The 27,536-nt window shown below is 38.5% G+C and overlaps 1 protein-coding gene across 1 annotated transcript in view; it reads right to left on the minus strand.

Moving 5' to 3' along the window:
- Positions 1-1,507: 1,507 nt before the first annotated feature.
- Positions 1,508-27,536, minus strand: part of LOC309407059 (gamma-aminobutyric acid receptor subunit pi-like) — a gene marked incomplete at its 5' end in the record, with an annotated part of 41,014 nt that continues 14,985 nt past the window's right edge. The window contains 7 exons of the mRNA XM_082002469.1: positions 1,508-1,941; positions 7,579-7,772; positions 8,624-8,776; positions 19,478-19,615; positions 23,922-24,004; positions 24,655-24,872; positions 26,291-26,358. Of these exons, the coding sequence (XP_081858595.1) occupies positions 1,630-1,941; positions 7,579-7,772; positions 8,624-8,776; positions 19,478-19,615; positions 23,922-24,004; positions 24,655-24,872; positions 26,291-26,358 (1,166 nt within the window). The 3' untranslated portion in view covers positions 1,508-1,629. The remainder of the gene's footprint in view (positions 1,942-7,578; positions 7,773-8,623; positions 8,777-19,477; positions 19,616-23,921; positions 24,005-24,654; positions 24,873-26,290; positions 26,359-27,536) is intronic.

The raw sequence follows: 27,536 nt of genomic DNA on the forward strand, positions 1-27,536 counted from the left end.
CACACTTCATGTCCAAGAAAAAAAATCTCATAGCATCTGTTCCTGAATAAAGGGTTTAAGGTTTTAAAGCCTTTATATTTTTTAAGCCACAAGGTACCAAAAGCCACTGGACTGCTCTTGAAGTCGCATTGCCTCAATCAGCCTTACAAAATGCATTGCTGGTAACAGTAGAGAAATCAGCTTTCAGTACTCAACTCGCTTAGAAATTTAAAATACTGAGGGGATTTTTATTGACCTAATAATTGTTTACCAGTGTGCAATGATCTTTATGGATTTAGTTGTGAGCAGTGGCAAATCTAACCCACAGTGATATTTTGCACTCTCCTCCTTCTCATGTAATGGTGTTCTTCACAGGCAGCACATTGGTAGAAAGGTGTATCAAAGAGAGTTAATATTATGGGGGATTTTTAATGCATTTCTGTGTGTGCCGTGTGTCAGATCATCAGAAATACCAAGGTACACAGTCTATAAAAGTGCATATACATATTCATATACACATGTGCAACCCACACATATATTATGGTCAGGAAAAGAGTATAATAATAAGTGCTTCTAAAGTTCCAGACTGCAGTAGAAGAAACAGGTTGCCATATCAATAACTTTTATAATATCTGTCAGTGAAGTAACCATTCAGAAAGACTGTTATGGTTTTTCATCAAGTGTAACCATTCTCTCATGTGGGTCATAATTTCATCTGTGTAAAACTTTCACTTTTTTCATCACGAGTTATTATTGCATATCCAGGGTTTTCTTTTGAATTCAAGAAGTGAGCTTTTTCATCTTTACATGAAATTTTTAATGGCAAGTGACTCAAGAGGAATTTGCTAAGCTGAAAATTAAGCATATCAAATTTTCCTTCTGCATAATAGTTACCCAGACAGTTGTGACTGAGCAGAGTACAAACGTCAGGATAAATGGCCATATTGCATTAAGGATTGGCTGGCACCTAAGTATGTCCTCACCTGGGAAAAACATCTCTCTAGATCTAAACCTTTTGGCTCCAATCCATTTCTATATTCTGTCCTGCACTTATTCAGAAAAGTCATTGATGCCTATGGCAGTTCTGCCTAAAGATGTAGGCAAGAGTATCAATACATATTTGTGACCTTACAAAGATTAATATATCGTTTGGTTTGTGTTGGTAGCCCATGCCTTCAAAGCTGTTTCTTGCTATGAAGCAAAAACACTTTGATCTGCAATTATACATCTTCTTATATAATCTGGAAAATGTATGCTTTATTGACAAAGCTAGAAGGAACTGAATACCAAAAGCGTAGCAGGAAAACAAGCCTTCATTTTTTTTATTTTTAAATGTATTCAATGCAGTTCAGAAACAAGTTTAATATAACTCTTATTTTACAAAGTTGACAATTAAAATATTTTAAAAGGACTTATTGGCCTTTGATACATAGTTTAATACGGGACATGCATGCTAACAGGAAAGTCAGTTTTGGATGACAGTCATGTAACAGTGGAGAAGTGAGTTAACAAGAAACTTTGCAGAAAGGCTTGAAAAGATGGCATGTCCTTTCACATCCCTTCATCCAAATGCAACTTCTTTATTCTTCTGCAACTTCCCCTCCCATATCCACTTTCTAAACTTTAAACCAATTTTAGACATTAAATTCTTTAGAAATACAAATAATATACCCAATAAAATACATTAATTATGATGAATGATAAGGGGAAAGAAAATCTGGCATAGTTGTCTATGTGGTAAGGATTTTTAACATGGAAGCAATCAAAGACACAGAAAAGTCTTTTCATTACTGACATTGCTGAACTACACCCACCGTGTTTACTTCTCTCCCTTTTTCCGTCCATGCTGGTTTTGCTATTCTTGTTCGAATCAATCTTGTTCACATTGTCAGGGGCACTGCAACTGTTAGCAACCGCTGCCAGGACTCCATTCCTCTCATCTTCAGCCTCTTCATCCTCATCCTGATAGGAAACAAACCAGCAGGTACCTAAGTGCATGTTTCACCACCTATTTACTTCAGAGCTGCAGCAAATAGCAGGATTTTTCTTACGACGCCTGCTGTAGCTCACCACTTGATTTGAAGGGCGAGCACCTACACGCACAAGACAGCTCCTTTCAGCTTTCAAGGCCTCTATTTACAGGAAAAAACACTGACTTAACATCTTACTGCAAAAGCTTTCGTAAGACTGTTGAGCAAAGCTGGATTTGTTCAAATATGGCCCACTAAGCTTTACTCGATAGAGCGGCAATCCATGAAACGCACAACAGTAAGCTGCCTTCTGCTCAAGGAAAATACTGGCAAAGGTCACTGTCTAGAAAGTGGGTAAAGCAAAGCCCCAGTCTGGAGATGGAGAAGGTGAGGGAGCTGCCAGACCAGCTAGTCAATGTCTAAATTAAATTCTGCACCCCAAATCAAGCATCCCAGGATAGAAGACACTTTCCTTCTGTGCAGTTGGCTACTCTGTTCCCAGTGCTGTGGGATGATAATCAAATTATTTAAAAAAAAACAACCAAGGAAACAAAAAAGCACAAAAAAAGAGGATCATAAAGACAGACAAGCCTCACAACTAATTCAATACTAAACAGCTCATACTACTTTCTTTCAAGTCCTGAAATCCATGCTTTAAGTTCAAAGTTATGCTAAGGTTAAGAGCATTTTTATGTGCCTCACTGCATCAAGGCAGCTCTTTGGAGAATGTTGCATAAGCCTTCTGGTGGGTTTTGCTTCTTTGATTAGAAATGGCTTGGAGCCATGTATGAAATCTTCACCCTTTGAAGTCAGCAGGTTTTCTGTTACTCACTCAGATGACACAGGAGTAGACATTAGCTTCAGCTCCAAACACAAACTTTTTCTTAAAAGTTCTGGCACATTTAGTTTGGTTTGGGATATTGCAGAGATACCAGCAGATCCAAGCCACAAAAATTGTCTCCAACTTTGTATCTAAAATAAACCTAAATTTGCATAGTTGGAGGAGGGGTCATTTTAATGCTGGCAGGTCTACACATAATTTTAATTTTCTCCCTGTACTTTATCACCTTCCAAATCAGTGAGTGGAACACAAGCAAGAAAATTACAAAACTTTATTTATGAAATCTAGAACACAGAATCTCTTTCCTCTAACCAATTCACTTTTCCATTTGCATCATGGGAAGAAATAGATTAGATAAACTTTAGAAAAGTTTTAAGATGTACAGCCCTATGTATAGCCACAAAAAATTCTCCTTTAGAAATATCAGAGCTATTAAAGTCAAAGAAAGCTCATTAAGCCACCTGAGTGATCTCCATGCCACTGCAGAATTGCTCTTCTGCCCAGGGTACTGGTAGACAGCACATTTCTTGGGCCTTTCTTCATCTAAAATTAGTAATGTCCTTGAAAATTAAAGTGTAGTCTGGACGATGTCCTCAGACTGCTGTAAATCAGTGAAGCAGAACAGATGGAGCTAAAAAGGAGATTATTACTGCTTTTCATTTTCAATTTGCCAAGAAAATCCAGTATATTTTATTTGAGAGAGATAAACGTAGCTCAACACAACGTGTCAACCTAAAAATACACCGGCGACAAAACCTCGCTCATCCTCCACCTAGCCTCCCGCAGCTACGTGAGAATTTTTAAACCAATGGCAGATAAAAATCTGCCTATAGAGGATTAAAAGGATCAATCCATAAAATTCCAGTCTGAACCTCAAACAATCCCCAGGGCAGTACTAAAACTCAAAACCTGGAGTTTTACTTGGGGCCTAACTCTGTTATAAATACCTAGATCTTCCGCTTCAAAAAGCTCCCGCAGCCGCGGGAAGCGCTGGGGATGGCAGAGGACCCGTTGTCAGCAGCGTCTGGCACTTGAAACAAGGCACCGGCGCGACAGCCTAATGAATGCGCTCGGCGCTTCAGAAGTTAATAAAATAAAGAAACCTGCCAGAAGAGTCCTGACTTTCTTCCACTGCTCTCATTTTTTAGAAAGGGAAAAAAGAGCAAAACAACATCCATACTTCAAAACTGGCAGGATTCGGGGCATTTTTCAGTGTAAAAGTCTATTTGTCTCTCAGGTAGGGCTGGCTAAAACTTCTACAGAATCAGTTTTACTGCAGAGCATGGAAGGACATTGCGTACGTGCCATTTTTCTTTTCACACAACCACACGTGAACAATTCTCAGGAGGCTGCTGCTTTATTAGGCTGTTCTTAACTCCTTTCTACTCCCCAAGAGGCAGTTATTACTTAAGTAAAAGACACTGTACCCTGTGCATATATACTTGAGTCTGTTTGCAGCGTTACAAGGCAGGGCTCTCGCAGAACTGAGACGAGTTTACAGCAAAAGTGCTGTACCACATTGCTTGGAAAGGAGGAGGCTAGTCTAGACGAGAACCACAACTGCTACTTTATAAAAACCTGCAGTCTTATAAACTGGGACTATCAAGGGACTTTTCCAACTCGCTATGGAGAACCAAATGTAATGGAAGACTAGGCTGGTTTACATTATTTTAAAAAAAAAAAAAAAAAAAAAGTGTGGCGAGTGTTCAACTGCAGCTCTAATTTTAAATTTCACACTGAGTTTTCTCTGGATTCCAGCTGTCAGTGAGGAAGGGGCAGCTGGCACTAAGGAGGGCTCTGCTTGGGTACAAAATTGGTAACATCCAGGAAAGGTAAATCAGCTGAAAAGCACCGTACATGGCACATGCTACTGTGGCTGCTGTTTATCCTAACCCAGGTGTTTGCTGACATCTAACAGCCAACAGAATTGAGGAGAGCTGTCGCTTCCATTGAATAATAAAGCTGCTCAAGATTAAAAATATTCAACCTAGAGTGTTGCACACCCAGAGCTTCTTCAGTGTTCAGAAAGACTGCGCGATGCTTGCACAGGAATGCCAAGCAGGCTGAACGCTGTCCTTATAACCTTATTTTCAGTTTTCAAACCTTCCTCCTTTCTGACCAAAAGGGAGACGTTTAGGTGAAAGACAGATGAAGGCCAAGGAGGATTTCTCTGTTTTATAGGAGAGCACAATTCCCACCTTTGTATAAAAGAGAAGAAACTCAGGATTTTGGAGAGGCAAGCTCTCCGTTTAGGCAGTTTGTTACGCAGTTGATGGGAACGGCACGTTTTGTCCTACCTCCCTTACAGCAGGTGGTTCCTCTGCTTTTACCATTAGCTTTGAACCTGTCTCTGTGGGTCCTGGTTCACACGATGTGAGACGCTGCAAGCGTGGGGATATGATGAGCTCTTCCACCAGTTTATATCCTAACCTGGAGACCCCAAAGGCTTCTAAAGAACATGATATGCCAGTGCCCACCTACTTTAAAGAGCAAACCAGAAAGCAAACTAGTACAACTAATTGCTGTACAACGCAGAGGGTTACATTTTCAATGCACCTCCGACATTTATTGCCATAATTCTGAGTGCAAATTTTGTATCAGCTCTCATATGGGGATAAAAAACTAGGAAGTAAGATTTCTAATTAACCAATGTCCACAAGAGAATGCGTAATGACAAGAACACATTTACAGTGACAATACTCACAGAGAAATTTGTTAAGTACCTGCTAGACAGTGACATGAGATTTTAGCTGCTACTTCTGTCCTTGCAATGTTTTGGTTTTTACAGTGAGAAATGACAAATACAAGTCAGGTGTGCTCTCCATGGCACCCCGCTCAGTAAGTGGTGCTCGTCCTTGGCTACAGTGGGAAAAGGATGACAGGCATTTTCCTTATTCTGCAGAGTCTTGAGTTGACCTAGGACCAACCAACTGCCCCTTCCCTTACATGCTTGTGTCTGTGCCGGTAAGAAGTGAGTTAGACTGGCTTGCTCACTCCTGATGCACAGCAGAAGGCAGGAAACATGCCTGAAGTGACAGATCATCCCTTTCAGTAATTAAGTCCATCACAAAACTGTACTCTAAGTCTTCCTTCCTCATTTCAGGGCTGTATCTCCACTTACTTCCACGCACATCTTTCAAGTCCATGAGTTCCCATGTCTGCCCCATCTGCAAGCACTAGTACATGTGCCCCACATGAAAGGGCATCTGACACAGGCAGGCAAAGGCAAGGGTGGTCATACATGCCCTTCACAGAGCCAAAGATACTCTATTATCCAAGCACTGAACCACTTTACTTTCTTACCCAAAACTCCAATAAGCTTTTTTTCCCCCCCACTTCTCTACCAGCAAAATGACAACCACTTACTTCACAAGATGGATATGCTCAGAGGGAATTGTCACTGATGCTACCTTGCCAAGAAAAATTACTTTCAGGCTGTCCACTCAAATCCTCATTCAAAACGAGTGTTTGCCCATTTGGAGACATTCCCCCATTAGATGTTGTCTTTTAAAACCCACTGGGTGGCTCAGCTTCATGTTTGTATTTCAGTCCTTCACACACATAGATGTAATGACAGCTTTGAACATATCCACGTGAATTTGCAGAACCTCTCTCTCATCCAAACAACCAAAATGCCATATTAACAGTAAACCATCTAGGCACAAAAAAACCCACAACTTGGTTGATCTTCATTATTTTTAAGCTTCTCCAACTCAATATCCTGTTTCTTGAGCCTACCGAGAAGCTTTGCTTAGGCATTTGTGAAGCTCTGTTAACTATTTAAGCCAAACTAGAACAACCTTTCTTCTTCTGGCTGTTTATCCCTACAGCACTCGATCAAACTTTTTCCTGCTTTCTTTTCTGTTATTCTCACTTTCCACATCTGACCTTTTTCTCTTCATCCAGAAATTTCATAAGGTGCTTTAAATTGTCTTTTCTATCATGCATATTAGATTCAGTTCCGTAATTAAAAGCTGCAAGATAATTAGCTTCCAACTTGCTTGTGATTTCTTTTTCACTGCTTATGAAAGCAGTGCGAAACACTGGAGATAAAAGATGTGACAAAACTTCTTCATAAACCCATCCTGACTATTTCAGCCAGGTGACAACCACCAATGCCTATGTCGATTTGACCCCTTTTTATTTTAAATGTATTTCACAGTATTTCAGAGTTGTGACAAGCTCATCAGAGCAGCAAAAACTGCTGCTACAATAACGATGCAGAATAGAAAGTGAATCCAAAACTGAGCTTCAGCTGCAGCTGTTGAAAGAGAAGGTCTAACTGGAAGTCTGCAGGGATATGGTACACCTAATATGTGAACCTGCCTGCTAGTAAACTGACTCATGTACCATGCATGTGCAGAAGGTGTCATAAATGGAATGTGATACAATCTTTTTTCTTTTTTGCTGTATTGCAATAAGATCAAGTCACCAAGCTCAGTCTAATTTTTGAACTGTAAGTAAGTGTATGCTATTGTTGGGGAGACAAGAAGTACCTATGATTTTTGTGATACGTCTAAGCACATTCTTTGATAAATGGACATAAAGTACATGCCAAAAGAGAGAATCATTGTGGAAGGCTGTTTCAATTTGATTTCTTCCAAAAAGTTCCAGGTACACAATAATACTTTTTTTTTTTCCCCCTCAAGGTTATTCTGTTTTCACTCTCTTTATGCTAAAATAGAAAATTCCTTAATTTACCACTAGTGCTAAGTAAGATAATTCATTCTCTTTAGCAGGTGTAACTAAAGTCTGTTGTGTAGGTCAACAATCAAAGAATTAAAATACCTTTGGAAGTTCCTTTGAGCTGAGTCGATGCAGAGTGTAGAAATGAGCCACGGCATACTCTAAGAGTGCTCCAAAGATGAAACTGAAGCAGATACCAAGGTATACATCAATTGCCTTAATAAAGCAATTAGCATTTGGGAGTGAAGTCCTGGCTCCCATCATCAATGTTGTCATAGTGAGGACTGTGGTAACACCTGTGGAACACAATAATGTAAGTTCTCATAAAACAAGGATGGCAATGAGGCACTGTACTGCTAGAAGACGGGTTTTCCTGGCTCTGTGAACTCCTAGTAGGCCACAGCATTTAATGTGTCATGCTTTGGAAAGAGTTCTACATGAACTTGTGATTTTGAAGTTACGCACTTAAAAACACTCATGAAATCTATTTGTAAAGCTGAGAAGATTGGAAATTAAAATGAGAGGTATTTTGGTGTCATAGAATGTACATTCATGACTAACTCATTATTATTGCAATACTATGCAAATGCTCCTTTTAAATCATCCAGATGTCATTTTGCTCGGTGTAGTTGCCCACTGGCCTCACTTCAACATGAAATCTTTCCTCCTTATTCTGTAGGAGTGTTTTTCCCCACACCAACTGCAGTCTGATGAGAACAGATCTGCATTCTTTCCCTTTCAGAATCTCCTTTATTTGAAATTAATTATGTTTCATCTTTTATAATTCTCTTATTATTCATGAGCTAATCGGTATGCATCATAAACCCTCACAAAAGCCTCACAATTCTGTCTGTGCATGCCATGTGTTTGAATATGTTGAAATTGTTTTCAAAATGACTGAGTTTTCCTTTGCTTTCAGTAGCCTCCCCTGCCTCCAAGTCTCCTGTAGCTCCCGAAGACATTTTCTTAGTTAAAGAATAGCAAGGCTTTAAGCAGAATCTGCATGATGTACTGCAGATGGCAAACCAGAAAAGTAATTCCATAAAACTCAGAAGCGTTTGCAACTTCTGGAAATGGATGCCATGTACAGGCAATAAAGAAAGCATCTTAATGATCCAACTCTTGTTTTGTTTTTTCGGCTTCTCACCTATGCAGATTCTGGCTGGAACTGATGACTGGCTTATCCAAAACGATACCCAGGAGAGCACAACCAGTAGGATTGATGGTACATATGTCTCTAGTATAAAATACAGGATGTTTCTCTTGAGTTGAAAGTGAAACACTAGTTTTGGGTAATGTCCTGTGGAAAGAGCAGGGGAAAAAAAAAATCTTGTGAAGGTGCAATTCATAAAAAGTTCTTCAAATTATCAACCTCTATTATTTTTGTACATTTTTATGCAGTAAAAGCATAACAGGCTTAAAAAAAAAAACACACACACACAAACACAGTGCTGAAGAATTCCATTGTGAAGACTCCAAATTGAACCGAAGGAAAAAAATCAAATATATAACACCCAGTCACCATACCAAGAGTTTCATTAAAGTTGTCTGGAGTTGGAAATTCACTGAGGATTAGTGAAGGAAAAAATAAGTCCATCAATGTGGGGAAAGGATGTTTCATTATGTAACACAATGCAAGGAAATTTTAAATCATCTATGTATTTACTTGTAGTTATTCATAAGAATTACCACAATGACCTGCTATATAAACTAGCATAATAACAATTCCAATTTTATGAAGTTCTTATCTTATGGGTTCTTACCTTCAACTGCCTCACATATCTGGATTATTGTGCCTTTTTTTTTTTTTCCATTTATTCTTACTCAAGAGGTGGATCAAAGGTACCTTCTCTGATACTGCTGACCTAACTCTCATATTGCACTTAAAAACAAGCAGTGTCTTTGAATCTTCACTATCTATTTTTTTCTTTACATTCGTGCATTGCAGTGTTTGTGTCATTCTGAGCAGTGTCACTGTTGTAGCACAAATGGTATGCTTCTAAGCGAGTGACGTCCAGAAGATGTAAGTTCGGGCTTACAGGGTCAAATACAGAATTGGGTTTCATAAGGGGACAGCACACTGGTAAGCAAAGCCTGAATTTGTTATCCAGCTCACTAACTGAGCAAAATTCAGCTACGTTTGGGCAACAGAAGCGCAGGATCTGAAATTGTTACCAGTCCAAAGGATCAAAGTAAGGCAAAAGCCTACACTTAAATGTGCAGAACGGACTTTTTATTCAGAAGTTCAAAGTTCAAAATGAAGTGTTAAAGTGTGTAAGTTTTTAAAAACATTATTTGAACAAAATTCTTGTACCAGAATATCAGTGAGAGACTAACACTTGAATATACAGTGGTCAGAGAGCTTTGGCTTCATCTATTTTAATCCAACAAATTACGATCTCTAGGACCTATGTTTGTTTCCAGTGCCGAGTGCTGCGAGTCAGGTCAGAACTACAGAACGGTGAATGCACTTTAGCAACAACAATATATGCATAGGCAGGCTATTTCTGCATCTCTCAGGTGTGCTGTGAGACATGGAGTCAAAGAAAAGAGTATTTTTAAAAGCTTGAAGTGCAAGTAATGGATGCCAAGAAATGTCATCTTGCTCCCAGCCTAGAAAAATGGATGGCTGAATTTCCATTTTTAAAAGTATTGTATAAATTGCATTCAGAGAACAATAAGGTTTCATAGAACTCTTAAAATCAGAAAGAATCACTAGATTATGCAGTCCGACCCTAATCACAAGCTACTAAATTTTCCCAATTATTCCTTACTTTGAACACCGTCACTTTGATTGGAATAGGGTCCACCTTTCACACAGACGTCTAGACTTAATCTGAGGGTACCAAGACATGCAGTATCCACCATTTCTCTCAGTAAGCGGTTACAAAGATTAATATCATTCCAGCTGTTAAAAATGAATGCCTAATTTCTAATCTTAATCTGATTCAAGAAATCTTAATTAAGCTTTCTGCCACATTGACTCTGCCTTGTCACTAGTAGACTAAATAGTCCTTTGGTAGTCAGGTCTTTCTCCTCCTGAAGGTACAAATGCAAAGAAGAACCCTAAGTACAGTGTAAGTTCAACATACTGAGTTGAAGTTTCTGACTGATAGAAAAAAGGATACAAAGATGGACAGTAGACTTTAACTCTCCATGAGGCAGGAAAGGCAATTTATACCATTATCGTCATTTTTATGTGAAAACGGAAACATTACATTAGTGTACCTCTACAAATACTGTGATTCTTACCAACACAGCTGTTTCAGTAAAAGTCATTTTGCCCAACAAAATTCATTTTAAGTGTAAGCAGACCAAAGTAAACACTCAAAAGTTAGGAAGTGCAAAAATTACAGTTGACTTTGCAACATTACTTCTGGTTCTTGTAGAATGCAGAGAATGCACTCATCTTTGCACTAAATCAAGCACTAGTGCTATGGAAAAACACCGAGTCTGTACAATAGAAGACTACAGCATAAAGCATATTTAGGGAAAGAGAATTAGGGCTGTACAGGCAATTGTAAATCTGTGGCTTCCTAGTGTGCAAGAGCAAGCATTTAAAACCTTAATAAAAACTGTTAAGGATTTTATTAATTTTGTTTGCAATCTTCTAGGCTGCTGTTTAACTAGGACTCAAAACAGATAGTTTTAAATAGAAAGACAAGATTTTCTCTACAGGGTTTGTACCCCAAACTGTCATTACTGTGGCATGACTGCAGCTAGCACGCAAAGGACAATGGCACAACCACCGTGAGCAAGGGAAGGGTGTCAACCCAGAGCTCGTGTGAGCATGCAGAGAGTGCAAACCATCAGCAGGAAACTGAATCCTCCACAAAAGTCGTTCATCTTGTGCTTCTGTGCTGACCACAGGGAAGAATGTGGTGCCATGCACCCAGCCAAGGGCAGTGAAGAGACTGGACTATGCTTCCTGCAGAGTACCACAGGCACTTGGGGGTTCCTGTGGTTCAGCCTTACAGCTTGTTTTTGAGAACGAAGACCCTGAAAAAGCCAACACATAATAGCCATATAGCAATAACCCCTCCTTGTTAGCACCCTACAGCTGTATCTCCCATCACCTTAGTATAAATGTCAAGTGTGTACGTGGGAAGTTAGTTCAAAACATCAAACTTGAAAGTCATACTTTGCCACTTTGCTGCAATTTCCAAGTGTAGACAAGCCCTTTGAAAGTTCCTGTATTCTTTTGTGTTATTTTTCCTGATGCCAGAAATTTCTGAAGCAATATGAACAACAAAGAGAAATAGAGATGTAACAGCTTATAGCTGAGTGGCTTTTTGGGGAACAAAGAAAAGGCATTTCTCTAACCTTAAGGCTTTCTGCTTGCCAGAATCCAAAGACACATTATGGACATGATAATAATAGTGTCAGCATTCCTCTAAAGAGTTCAGAAGAGCTTTTATAATGGAAATTTTGAAGCAATCTATATATAGAATTCATATGAGCTCCTCCTGTAATAAACTGAAGGAAGAAGTACTCAAGAAAAAGTATGCAATGCATACTTATGATGCTAAAGAAAGGAGCAACGGGACAAAATGAAGATAGGGAAATATTACAGTCCTTTTTTCATCTACATTCCACATGTACAAAAAGTTATCATCTTTAAAAAGAAACAGATTTGCTACTCCTATTATGTGAGTTGCATATGAGGTAGTAATGCTGTATCTCATTGCCTTTGACTTGCACATCTGAGGCTATGGTGCCATCCATCAGATCAAAAGTGAAACAGGTTCATGTAATCCTAATCCTGGTTTTACTAGAGTTAACTCAAGTACAGCTAAAGTTAACTCCTCAAACACTGCCAAGTTTGCCCCTTGCTTGAGTCTTACTGACAACAAAATATTTGCATTAAAATGAGAAGATGCTTTTCCATTCAAGTTTCTGGTCCATGATGCATGGCACCTCAGTGTGTGACTGCTCACACTAAGTTTGATGATGTGATGGAAATAATCTCTGAGCAGATAGCTAACTCTGCAGTAAAGTCACAGCGTCAGTGCTTCCCAAAGTATTGAATTACTGTGTTTAACGGTTTCTCACATGAATGTGAACCTAAACAACTGCCAGTATACATACTCTAAACCCACCAGAAGGTGAGGTATTCTACTTAGGTCACCTCACAGCAAAAGAAGATTAAGCAGAGTTACTTGGGCTTTATAGACTTTACTAGCAGGTAGAAGTACAAAACCAGACAGTAGCTCTAATTGTAGATGAAGAACAAATCTAGATAGCAGACTATAGTCTCCATATCTAACCTAACTCTCTCTTCTGCTTTTAAAAAAAAAAAAAAAAAAAAAAAGAGAGTACCCTGGAAAGTAGAAAGAGGTGAAAGAAATTAAGTTTCAGTTGGTTCCAGCTGACTACTTTTGTTTCAGTATCATAAAAACTATACTGGCACAGACTCTTTCCCAGTAGCTGAGCAGGTGTAGGTCTAACGCAGATCTTGCTGAAGGCAAGACAAGCTAGTTTATTCTTCTTTATAACCTGCCTTTGAAGCTTGGCTTTTGGCTTCTAAATACAATATTCTAATTACAGCACTGCCTATCTGACACTTCGTATAGATCTTGCCATAACACTGGTGATTTTTTCAACACTGACTATTGCTGCACTGCCTGAGAAATAGATATAAACCTAAACAAACAGCCTTCCTTATCACCCTAGGTCATCCATTTTTTTGATTATCCCATTTTTCTATGGTGTCTGTTCCCAGGCGGTGGCAGAACGCTGCATCTCTGTTCTTTCCTGCTGCCCTCGGACCAGTGGACCGTCACAGCAGAAGCGCCTGAAGGAAGGGCTGATGCTCTACAAACACTGTCAGCAGTTCCTCACTTCCACTCTAGTCTTACAGGATGGAGCATCTTCACCACAGTTACCTTCTGTGGAGTTTTTTTATTAACTCCACTCCAGTAAGACTGCTCCACATCACTCTTTATGTAAGAAGCACTTTGGTATCCTGCACAGGGGTGTGCAGTCAGGCACAAAGAGCACATTCTTCTCCATCATGAAATATGTATGCTAACCCCTTGGGTGCCAGCTAAAATGTGTCATGTACATCTCGCACAAGTGCGTCAGTATAAATCTACCAATGCATCATTTTCTTCTCTTCTTGCACCTTTTAAGGGCACAGTATGGGAAAGCTTTAAATAGAATTTTACTGCTGAAAATGTCATTTTCAGTATGCAATTTTTACTGCTTGTTCACAATGAATACATGCATTAAGGAATGGGTAGCGCTCCCACTTTTACCAAACAAATAAGTTGTGCAACTGAAATGCAATTCTCTGACTGATGCAGGATGCTAAGTGTGTCAATATATACGGTTAATATGTTATTACAGCTCATTTGTCCCTCCCTCAGAGAACAATCAGTCTCCTGTTCTTCACAGTCAAGATCTTATAAACTACCTCTTTTCCTACTTGTTCTTCAGAGGTGAACTAAAGGAAATGAAAGATCAGGCTAGGATTCATCTTCACGAAAATGCTTTACAAAAAGTGAGCTTGAAATTCAAATTTCCTAACAATGAAAGAAACCGTTTCACGTAGTGTTTGTGTGCAGATATATGTATCCATTTAGCTTACCTGTTAAAAAAAACTTACAAAAAAAATATGCCACAGGAAGTTTTCCAAGTGTTTACGTGTATTTCTGTCTATACTACAAAGAACTTCCTGAAAGTTAACAAAAAATGCTGCTTCTTAATATCCCTGATATTCATTCCATTCATTGCATTTCCACGTTTTTATGCTAATGTAACTTTTTCAATGTATTTTCCAAAACTGTTTTCTTTCTAAACTGTTCTACATTGCCGAAGTATGTAAAAACATAACATGTTTTTATGTATGTAAAAACATAAACAAAAACAACTCATGACAGAAAACTTTTCAACATCAACTCACGTGGAAAACCTTGCTTACAAAGAGTGATTGTATGAGCTCAGACAGGTGAGTTGAACATAACCTGGTAACAGGTATATAGGCATATGTAAATGCTTGAGTCTTAGGTGAGGCTGACCAAAGATTCACCAGGCAAGATGATACTGAATACCATTCTGAGATTGTTTGTAAGCCCTGTATGACAAAGAAGATGTTCTCAGAAATAATAATTGGAGAGCAATTACAGATTATAAAAGAACTGATAAAGGGAATGAGAGAAGTTACTCAGTGTACCATACCTCAAAAAAGAAGAATTGAAAATCCTAGAAAAGTTTGACTGTTAACTAATAAATCTCCTGAGCCTTGGGAAACTGCAGATGGGCCTGTAGGACAAAGTAAGTTAATGCCTCTATTTTGAGGGAAAGAGAATGACTGATGAACATATACTTTGTATAGCAGTCTGTTATATTTGTACGTTCTCATATACCCCTCTGTACTTTAAATATAGTTTATATATTTTTTGATTTTCAGGTCACTGATTATAAATGAGAACTACTCATTACTGGCTTAGTCACGACCTTCCACCCGAGCAGACAATAATGTGGAGTGGCCAGAGGTCAGCAGTTTCAACACCACATAGCCAAACAATGTCTGACGAGACCTCTAGCCCCAGGAGGCTAAAGCAGGATTTGTGATAGACATCAAAACCCTGGCAGTGACTGCAGACAAGGAACAGCAGCCAGCTCCCTTTGAGTCTTTTTCAAGAGGGCTAGTGTCTTGCCTTTGTGCATCAAGGAGAGGAGATTGACTTGATGCTTGTGTCTCTTTTTCCCCGCTCTGTTCTGCCAAAATAATACCATTTGACTACGTCATTTTCCTGACTTCACAGTTTTCTAAGCAGGGCAGTGCACTGAGAGCCCTCGCTGCCTGACATAACCCTCCCTGCCTGCTGGGCTCAGGCTGAACACTCCGTGTCAGACTGGACCTGAGCACACTGAGCCTCTCCCTTCCTGCTGCTGCTGAAGACTTGGCAGGAGGATTGCAGCAGGGAGAGCAAGACCTAAGAAGAAAGGCCAGAAGAAAAGCTATCAACAGCCAATTAGCCTCAAGTGTTAAATGACATTTTTGCTTCTTTCTCCAATTAAAAATGTTAGTTGAGATTAATTAGTTATCACTTGCTGTGAAAACAGAAGCAGTAGGAACACATGGGGACTGTCCTGTGCCCACTACTACTCACTAACAAACGTAATGACATACCAAGTGTCTTTTAAAAGAGACGAGCGTTAGCACAATGAAAAACAAGATTAGAGTTCAAAACTATCTCAACAACTATCAGCCTGGATAAAACAAGGTGCAATTCAACAAAAGCAAGTACAAAGCCCCACACTCAGACAGGAGTTACTAGTTCCCTAAACAGAGCACATGTGGGAACATGTGGCTACAGGGCAATAAAAGAGGTGGAGTACTAGAAAGAATTGCAAGCTTAACAATGTCAAAAAAGCACAACAATTTTCTGCCTGAAAAGCAAGTATCAACCCAGAAAGGATCAAGAGGAACAGAGTTCACGAGATGCATTAAGGAAACCTTCCCTCTATGAAGGATATCTGATGGGAACAGGGTACCCAGTTTCGGGTTCTGCACATCAGCAAAGATATGAGAAATTTGATGGGAGAACAATAGCAAAGACACGAGAACTAGGAAACTGTTTATACGAATTAAAAAGAAGGAAAGTGTTGGTCCGAGAAAAGATATATCTGTCCTGAAATTGTGAAAGGGCTGCTGAAAAAGAGCAGGAAATTTTTCTTCTATATCCACATAATGGGTCTGAAATGCAGCAAGGGAGCTCAAGATTAGACATGAGGAAAATATGCGTGTAATAATCACCAGAAAAAAATCATCTAGGGAGGGTGAAGCAGACACTTTGGAGATTTGTCTAACTTCTAGAAACATCTGTCAGGAAGTAGGCTGTAGATATAGATGACCTTGCCTTGCAACATGAGAATAGATTAAACGAATTCTTAAAGTGTATTTCAGCCTTATTTCTACGATTATTTACACAAAAAGCTAGACTGTAACAGTCCTTCGTTGCTTTTATGTTTTTCCAATAAGAAAGGCAAGCTTTTTATATCACTATTTATTACTCTGAGAATGCAGGTGGTGTTGGCTAGACAGCTGAAATAAAAACCCAGCAGCCACCAAGGCACACACATTGTTTTGGGGTCGAAGAGAGTATAACGTATGCAGTATAAGGACTATAGTTAAGAGACATGCAGGAAGTGGTTCTAGCAATTAGTTTACCTATGTCCAAAATGAAATTGGTGCGTACCAAAACAAAATCAACACCAAACCCTATCCAGCAGCCTAGCTAACATTAATCAAAGTGACTTACTATTACATGGTTACAATAATGTGATTACTATTAAGTGATACATGCTGTCCTATAAACAAGATTAATCCACAACGTCCTTTTCTTAAATTTACTGAAGTTACTTATGCAGGATTTTTGCTGACCACATTTTAAATTTGTCTCTCTCAGTGGCTGTATGTGAACTTGGGATTTGCATTGTTGTACAATATTTCACTTGCACAGCAGCTATACTGTCTGTTCAAGTTCACAGAGTATCAAATCCTGACTGCTTTTTTGGCTGTGTTAGGAAATACTAAAACACAGCTCTTCTCTTGTATCTTTAGCTTTAGCCTTGTGAATAACTGTTATTTGTAATGTAATGTAATCTTATTTATAAGATATTCTCAGATACCTATTAATGATGTTAAGGAAATGCAAAGCATCACTTTTCTAAATTGATTACATAGTTCTGTAATCTGGTTGCTTTTTTCTTTTAATATGGGCTACAGTAGGCACTGTTTTCCTGAAAAAGATCTGTAGAAAACAGCTCCTAATTCATAATGGCTCAATAGAAAATTAAGAGGATTATGAGATTTCATTTTAAAAGTACTGCTTAGCACTTGATAATTTGGCTTTCTTGAACAGGAGAATTGAAACAAGCAGGTGTGGGAAATTTTAATTGAATTAAGTTGCATGTGTTAAAATGTATAATTAAAAGCGGCTTTTAACTTTATACATATGATTACTGCTAAAATAAAGGGAGGAAGACAGGATCATTTACTGAAAAGAGGAACACAGTTCATCTGATCGTGCCTCTTCAGTTATAACTGGAAATTGGTTTTATTCTAGATGGTAAAGATAACAGAATTTTTTTGGCTTTAGAGTCTGGATTCTATGATAGAAGGTGGTAAGAATTAAGCAAGTTTCCTCTTCCTCTTTCCTGTATGGTCACCAGGTCCTAATACCCTTCTGGGTAAAACAGCAGCAAAGGATTATTCTCCTTTGATTGAACCTGACGTTGCTTACTCAGAAGCTGTAAAGAGGAAGAAGGCAAGCAGTTATCACTTATTTAAGTAGCAAGATACTCTGTGATCCTGGAGCCTGCTAGTATGTATTTCATTTCTACTTTTATATCCATTTAGAGAACTTTGACTTTTACCCTGAATTAATACCTGGAATTGGAGCATAAAGTTTCTCTGTGTTGGATTATTAAAGCAGAAATACCGAACAATGGCATAGAGCAACTATATTTCTGTGATTCAGAATTAGTAACACATCCTCTGGTGAAACTACAGCTTTGAAGGATGTGTGTGTCTTCATTTAAAGATCACCCTTTCAGTTGGCGTGTTGACCTGAGCAGAAGAGAAACTGAGTATGGAGTGAAGAACAGCAATGAAGGACCGAAGAGTAACTCAAAAGAGCATAAAGCAGGTTTGGCAGGTCTTGAACTCTTTGAAAGCTCTTTAGAAATCTCTAGAAAATGAACAGGAGCAGACTTTTTCATGACTCAGTTTCCTCTGCAGTTAGAGGAAACTTTCTACAAGTTTCCTGAGATCAGCAGAAGAGAAGGTCTGTGAAAATGCTTCTGACCCTTCCTTGGGTAGAGGAGCCTCAGGTTGGGCAATCTGCGCTCTGCTGCCCACCAGGCTGGACAGAGGCTGCCGCAGATAAAGAGCAACTCCAACAAGCACTAGCCATGAAACCCAACGTCTTGCAGTTGTAAAAAGACCTAACATATTCACGGAAATTTCCATGGCTGAATAGAGGCTTTTGACTTGCGTAATAAAGCCAGAGCGGCTATTTCCAGGAAGGCTGGGAACTGTTCTAAGCTGGGTACCCAGGGTCCCTGGTGTCTCTCCAATTTAAATGCCCAACTTACAGGCTATTATTCCTTCACAAGAGCTCTCCCTGACATTATGTGCAAGAAGCAGTACCTCTCTTGTTTATCATTCTTTAGGTGATGCAGAGCTTCCAATAAAATGCTCAACAACTGTCTACCTTTACATTAGCTGGGTCTCTACTGGTAACATCTAGAAAAGTATGTATGGTTTCAAGAATGTAGTCTAGCAGAACATGAAAACTGTCATCCTAAGAGAAATCAATGTGCTCAGTTCACAGAATCATTAAGGTTGGAAAAGACCTCTAAGATTGTCAAGTCCAACCACCAACACAACACCACCAAGCCCACTAAACCATGTCCCGAACCGCCACGTCTACACGTTTTTTGAACACTTCCAAAGATGGTGACTCCACCACCTCCCTGGGCAGCCTGTTCCAATGCTTGACCACTCTCTCAGGAAAGAAATTTTTCCTAATATCCAGACTAAACCTCCCCTGGCGTAACTTGAGGCCATTTCCTCTCATCCTATCACTAGTTACTTGGGAGAAGAGACCAACACCCTCGTCGCCACAACCCCCTTTCAGGTAGTTGTAGAGAGCGATAAGGTCTCCCCTCAGCCTCCTCTTCTCCAGACTAAACAACCCCAGTTCCCTCAGCCGCTCCTCATAAGACTTGTGCTCCAGACCCCTCACCAGCTTCGTTGCCCTTCTCTGGACACACTCCAGCACCTCAGCATCCTTCTTGTAGTGAGGGGCCCAAAACTGAACACAGGATTCAAGGTGCGGCCTCACCAGTGCCGAGTACAGGGGCACGATCACTTCCCTACTCCTGCTGGCCGCACTAGTTCTGATACAGGCCAGGCTGCTTAAGGCTGCTCTGTTTCCAGAGCCATATTCCAAACTGTCCCTAGAAAGTGTTAGAAGGGTGTTTTTACCTGTCTCATATGCCGCTTCCGATACTGAGGTAAAGTGGTCTTCTACTGTATATTGTGCCAGTCGGAGTGTGTCCAAACCTCGAACTGAATCATTTCCTCTAGTCCAGTAAAACGTGACATCATTGATGTTATAACCCCCTGTAGTGATACACAAGCCAAAGTGTTTATTTTACAGAAAAATTAATTTGTCTTGAGCCCACTTATGGTTCAGCTGATTCTTATTTGTCTGTCTGAAAGTACAATTAGACATAAACAATTCTGGCAGAACATAATGCCTGTTCACAACAAAACTCCCAATAAAATGCAAAGTCTTATAATTTAAAAGCTGATTTTTTGGAGGTGGTCTTTTTTATATCTTTCGTTCTAGTATATATGACATAAACTAATAAAAGAGATTAGTACCACATGGTATTCTAAAGGTAAAAGCTATTAAGCTTTAAAGAAATACAGTTTTTATGAATTACAGCACTGCCAGCATTTGCACTAAACATTCAGTGTGCCCTTTGTTACATCCCAGGATGCTGTTCCTTGATGCAGTGCATTTGGTCCTCATTCCCATAGAAACAAAGGGGTGAAGCAGGGCTGCTGCGTGCTGGAGCTGTGCTCTGAGCTGGGCTTGGGTCATCACTTGGACGACATTTTGGCTTCGGAGCTTGGACGCCTCCGAAGGACGGCAGCTCGCGTGCTGATGTTTCTGCAGGCTCAACAGCGTGGCACGCTTCAGGGGCCCCAGGAGATTTCCTCTTAACCTTCAAGCAGTAATTAGAAGCCGAGACGGGACATGAATCATCTATCAGAAGGCAACTGTATTTCGCACACATTTGTCAATATGCGGCACAACCATAGCTAAAATACCTCTGTAGCTTCTTTCCCATTATATTAAAAGGCAGGCAATTTTCAGACTAGTGTATATGATTAATTCAAGATTATGTTAATGTAATTTACATGTTAACAGGGAGCGTTTGAACATCTTTTCCTTTAGCTTACTTAGATCAATCATTCTCGCATTTGACAGACTTATATTGTGCAAGTTAATAGCTAAGCTTAGGGGACAGAAACATGAACAGATGATTATTTTTAGACTCCAGCCAATTGTAAGTAAATTAGAGTGTGAGACAATAATGCAATACATTGCACAAGAGTATATGCTGCAAAAAGAACAAAGCTCTAGAATCATAGAAAAAGCCATGCATTAAAATAAAAAAGAACATTTTAATATTCTTAAGTTAATGGCTTTGGTTCTCGCAATGACAAAAAAGAACTGATTTCCTACAGCCCTTTAGTGTAGGAAAAACAGAAGTTCAGAAATTTCATTTCAAGGAAACACTGCTGGTTACCAATTAAAATAACAATTTCACCTGGAAGTTCTTTCCCTGACCATTCTTTAAATGTAAATCTTGCTTTCACTATCACTGGCAGTTTTCTTAAAAGGTATCATGACCAGGAACCTTGGCTCACATTACCATATTTATAGCAATGCAAGCCAAAACACTGCTGTGTCAAAAGACGAAGCCAAAAGTATGTGCATCCAAGCTAAGTTCTTGATTCCCTAAAACCACACACTGGGAAATCTCCCAGATTTGGGAGACGAAAAACAAAAGTAACATTTCCTACAAATGATTGCATTGTCCTCAGTCAAAACAAAAAGATTCATAGAAGCAGTTTTTATGCATGACTCCAAGCATGGATTCATTTTACTTTCCTTCAGTATCAATGAACTGCAGATATTTCAATAAAGTCCAAAGAACTAGAGAGTACCACAGTAAATTCTTATCTATTTTATACAAGATATTGAGTCTTCCAAGTTGTGTGAGATGGGAGAAATTCTCGATGCCCCGATGGGTGATAACAAGCATATCTCCAAATGGAGGTTGTTTTGCTTGAATAGAACCATTTTTTGTTCCAAGGTATTTTCATTAGCTGAACAGTTAGTAGGGTTTATTGATCCTTCCTCTGAAAATTCTTTGAAAATACTAATTCCAAAACTCTTATTTGTGAAGAATTTTCATGAGGAGAGTCTTCCCAATAGTCAGTAAAATTAAAGAGCACAGTACTCCCTCTGTGCAAAGTTATTCTTTATTCAGGGGATTAATATTTTACTAATTATAAAATGTTTTAAAAGTTTATAGAGACAAAATCCTTAAGCCATGGTATTTGGTTTCTACAAGTAATCTCTCTTCTCTTTACATGGCACTGAGTTTTCATTCTAACTAATTCCTCAAGCCCAAAATATCTCATGCCTGTACTTTGTTGATACAGTACGAGCAGCTAATGTCAACAGGGTTAACTCCAGGAATAGTAAATTTGGGATTAAACATTCATAATGCCTAATACAAATGAGTTTCTTTACCTTTCTGTTGCTAATTTTAATTTCCCCTGATTGTCAAGCACAGGTGAAGTGCCTTCACATGGCTCTTCACTGAATAAACGCTAAAGGACAAGTTCGTAACGGAAATAATATTTCAGAGATGGGCCCAAAACATGAATATATATTTGGACTGGAGGCTTGTGTGAGGGAATTAATGAGGAAAAAAAGCCCACAGCCCAGTGTGAATGAATGGCGATGTTCCCTACCACATGAACCCCCCAGCAGCACCAACCGAGACAGGAACCCTCCGGATCCCCAAATGCCACATCTGCCGTATCAACAGAGACTCAGAGTGGCATCGCTCTGTCCCCTAACACGTGCCTGTAGTACCTTCTGAAGTGTTACAATAACAGGGGAAAAAAAACAATAGACATTTTGGCTGAAACGTATTTTGCTGTGTAGAAAGCATTAAGTCAATAAATGTTATTAACTACTAATAGCAGAATAGCACATTGTAAAGGCCACTGGAGATGCTTTACTGCGTAAAGCCATTAATTGATAATATCATGTCATGTTCATCTTTACATTAGTAATCACTTAATAAAAGGCTTAACATTTTGTTTCAGATCAAATATTTGCCATATATTTTACGTTTTATTTAGAAGTGTCGGTATTTGTGTGGATGTGTATGTATGCTTGCGTTCACAATTCTTAATCCCAGGTAATGGTATTTGCAAGCAGTATTCTGGGATGATGTCATTATTCATCTATAAATTGACACAGCTTATCTCGTGAGGGGGCAAACACTATTTCCAGCATACCCAAAAGAAAGTATTATAGTGCACTGAAGAAAAGGGGCCACAACTAAAGGCACACTCTTTCCTTGTGCATTTATTCCTTCTAGCTTTTTTCCTCAAAACTAAACACCAATGTCATGGGAGCATTTGTGAAGACATTACTATGTTTTCCCCTTGGACAGGAGACACTTGTGTGTTGTTGAAAAAGCAGATGGAATAATTCTGAAAAATGCTTATTTTTAATTATATAGGGAATTCTCCTTTTTTTAATCCTGTCAAATGAATTTTAAGTTCCGGTGGGACATATATTTCATTCTGGAACTAGAGAAAATACTAAATTACTCATTAAGCAATGCTGTTGAAGGAAATCCATACACATTGATTTACTAATATGCTCTTCCCAACAAAAATAATTCAGAGATAAATCCAAATTCTAATTCAATCACTATTTGTTAAACATATCTTATAAAACTGCCGATTCTAGAGGGACTCCTATGTGAGGAAGTTTTTTGTGTTGATTTCCTTTGTGTTTCTGTTTAAGATGAAACTTTGCAGCAATCTTCTAATTGGTCATTACCAACAAGAGATAAAGAACACCCACACACTTCTGAAATGGCAAAGAACAAAACTTGCCAAGTACTGAAACACCTTCCAAAAGATTCTGAACTTGTATTGACCTATATTTGAACATATATTTTTCATCTTACAGGATCTGGTATCCTTTTACATTATCCCATGCAAAAGTATCTTGATAGAGTCTTATCATATAAATAATAGCAAAAAGTTAACTATAAATATGCACATTTGGGTAATCTCGAAACAGAGAGATTACCTTTGCAATTACCTTTTTTCAGTATGAAAACAGTAAATTAAGTAAATATTAACTCTATGCCTTATAAATAAGCCTTATTCTAATTTCTTTCTTTCCTAGAGGAATTGTGCCGGGGGGAGGGAGGGGTGCGGGGCAGGTACATACTATCTGAAAAAAAAAAAAATTCTCAGTTGCGCTGGAAAATGTCTGCTCACAGAACTCCCCCTGAAGACCAACAGAATAACTGCAGGATGCACTGCAAAACCAAGCCTATGATAATTTCCTGAGATTTTGTTTAATCATTAATAGCACGGTAGTATTTCAGTACTTACATGCTATTTTCAGTGAAGCCTCATGCATTTATTTTTGTATACAGATACTATTGTAATTCAGCAAGGACCGGTCACATACTGTCCCTTGGCTGCTTTGAAAATTCCAGCCTCTTTGATAACAATATCCAGTAGTCCTTGGAAAAGATCGCATATATTTTTCTAATTGTATAAAAATAGTAAGGATTAATTGTCTTACAGCTTTCCAGTTGCAAAGTACACGTCTGCTTATCCATCGGATACTTGGTCAGATCCATGCTGCACGCAACAGTTGTGGTGATCCTTCGGGGGAAAAAATAGTATTGCTAATTATTAATGGGATAAAATTGTTCATCAGGGAAAACAAAAATAAGCCATGTGTACTTCTTGAACTAGTATCTACAGGTAAATATCTATTGCGAGGAAAAAAAAAAATTAGTATTTACTGGTATCTAGTGTGTAAGAGTAATAGCATCCGAAACAGCAAACCACTCCAGACTAGCTGCGTTTAGTGGCAGTCTAAAATGGCCAACCCTTGCTCCCTTCTCACTTACAGCATGCATTTTCCTTTGTTGATATTTTGCAATACATTTTACAATTTTCTGGCATTTATCAACATCTGTTATAAAGGATAATCTGCAATAAATAATGCAAATCAATCATTACAGCTTGCTTTCCTCTGTGATGACTTCATTGCAAAACAACTGGAATGGCAAAATGCAATTCCTGTATTAGCTAAAGGATCTACTTAGGGAAGAAAATGAGACTTATCATTAAATTTAAGAATTTAATCATATTGGTCAATAATATTGCATATTCGTAAAACTACAAGACCGTGTGTATTCGACTTTTGCAAATACACCAATTTCTTAAGCATAAAATTATGCTAACCTGGAAAGTTTAAAATGTAAGTAGAAGCCAAATATAAAGGCTGGTAATTGGTATATACATACCGCAGAGCGTACAAGACTGTTCCATTAGGGTATATTCTTATGAGACGATTCTCAACAGTGATATCATGAAGAAAAGACTTTTTTGAATCAACTATGAAGGTATCTGGTACCCAAAGCATTTCCACAAGCCGACCATCTAAGCTTAAACTCTTATTACCATCAAAACAGAGTCTCTCATCAGTCCATCGCTGCCTTAGAAATATGGTAGCTGTGTAGTCCTGAAAGAGGAAAAGCAAAGTCATCACACAGAGCAAGCCTGTATTATATTCTGTTTTACAAAAGTGCATGGAAACAGCTGTTGGGCACCAATAGCCTGTGACTCTCCGTGTCCCGTTCTTAAATGCTGGCACTCTGGTAGCAGTTGTACTGGTTCTTGTACTGCCGAGTTTTCCAGCACTCGATGTGAGGTTGACATCATTAAGAAATATTATCTTGAGCAGATTTTGTGCTTACAGTCATTGGAATTTTACAGTAAAAGCTGATGACCTAAGTCTGGGGCTATAAATCAGCTGAAGTCATCAGAGCTTTGTTAAGCAGATAATCTGGCTCTGTAAATCTTTACATTTTAGAATAATTCATTGAAGTGGTTGCAAACATCATTTTGTTCCCGTAAACTACTAAAGAATGCATTTTTAAGAAAACTTTGGGAAAAGTTGTATAAATTCAGGTAGAAAAAATGACAAAATAAATTCATGAAATAGGAAGAGAATCATCTTTTAGCATGATTTAATCCTTTCAGCATCACAAGGTAAACAGTGGTGCTAAATTTATTGAGACCTTGGCCCAATTCACCTTCAACTCAAATACGCCTTGTAGTCTTACGTTATAATCACACTATTTCTTAGCACCTTTTTAATCAACTTTCAAATTTATGGTGTGTTTTTATCATCATGATATGTTCATCTTAAGTTCTGACCTTACTTCCTCCATTTTGAATACCTGTGAGTACTTACTGAGTACAGAAGGATACTAATATTCAACTTCTCTGGAAGCTTGAGTAGTGAAATGGTGAGGTACATTTATATACACATATACACACACACACACTTTTACACATATATATATATTAAAAACCACATTTTCTGATATTGCATATCTGATTAATGAATTTTGCCTTTTATTTCTATGTACCAATGGAGGATCTTTAATTAGAAAATTATACTCCATTTCATAGTTTGTTCAAAAATAAATTATACAAATGCAATGAAACACAGCTGGAATAAATTAATGTGTGACAGTAACAGTAAAAGACAAAACCAATATGAATTCAGCTGCGTCTAATCACAAGGAAAGGGAGTGGCTTCAAAGTCATGTGAATATATCTTTAATTTTCTGAAATGCATAAAGATTTAGACATTTCATCTGGAAAATAAATACTGCTCTACATGCCTTTCATTAAGATGTAGCAAACTTCTGTTTGTATCTCCGAGAAGTGTGATTTGCATCTGCAAATCTGCGTTTCTATACTTATTATAGCGCTATAACCACTATATATAGTGAAAAATAAAACTCCATCTCCTAACACACATTGACCACACAAGGAGAAAAGCCTCAAAGTCACATTGCCGGCAGCTGTAAACACGAGACATCAGCTTATCAACAAGCAAAACAAAAAAGATTGCAAATGCTACAATACCATATTTATTTCTGATATTGTATCAATGCTTGCAATATCCAGACTCATTCCAACTGACACAGGACCATCTGCAAAAAAGAGAAAGTCAGAATCTAGCACACAGTTCTTTAATACTCAGTGTTCAGGAAACTGGCTACAAAATCTTACACAATACGATCCATTTTTTCCTGAACGTTTATCAGCTTTTTTAAGTGGAAATATGCCTCACAGATTATAAAAGAATTTTAATGACATTATAACCAAAATACAGCACTTCTAGACTAACAGTATCTTGGTTTTAATAAACATGCTTTATTTCCTAAATATTTCCTATTTTCTATGATTTTTCACCACCCCACTCCCCCCAGAAAAAAGGTGCTGGGGAAAATGTTGCACATCAAGGCGTGGAAGGTACAATCCCCATGGTACATCACACCCTCCTGCTCCGAGGTGCAGAGCAGTGGAAAGAATTCTTCCAGTTGAAACACCTGGTCCATCAGATGTTAGTGAATTAAGGAGTTGCTCCCAGCAGTGTCACATGGTTAATAACCAGATGGGATATCTCTGTGACTTTATTTACTGCCTGTTTAAGAACATATTGCCTATATTGTGTCACTGCATTTTAGCATCTTGCTTTTGACCATAAGCAGCTAGCTTGTGATTTGAATACTTGCATTTATAAAGGAAAGTTAGTCCTTTCATTCTCCTTTTAATATTAGTATCATCTGAAGATTTATTCAATGTGATTAAACACCTTACCTAAGGAGTTGTCATGATGTCATTGTACTGTTAGTAGGCTCAGACTCTCGTTTCCTTGTGAATGTGCATTTCACAGTGTCAGAAGGAAGATCACCAGCTGTGCATTTTAAAATGCAGAATTTGTACAGCGCTTTCATGGAAACATGACATTATTCCTGGTTGAACATGTGCAGAATAATTAAGACTACATGTAGAAGGAAATTCATATTAAAGAAGCACATTTTTCCAAGTAATTGAGAAGCAAGAGAATGCAGTACTGAGAAATGCAGAAATACTTTAGCTATAGGTAGCTGATGGTGCCAGTACGTCACAGGCACGCTGCCGAAACCCCTGCCCGGCTCCTTGCAATGCTTTATGTACATAGCTCTTATATGCCCCCAAATGGCATCTAGAGGAAGATGAGATCCAACTCTACCCCACTGAGTAACACTAAAGAAAAAAAAAAAATGTGCCATTCTAAGCGGTATCGGCGTCTTAGTATATAGTTCCCACTTGTAATGCACATGTT

This window comes from Phaethon aethereus (genome assembly GCF_964289735.1).
Source record: "Phaethon aethereus genome assembly, chromosome: 7".
NCBI lineage: Eukaryota > Metazoa > Chordata > Aves > Phaethontiformes > Phaethontidae > Phaethon > Phaethon aethereus.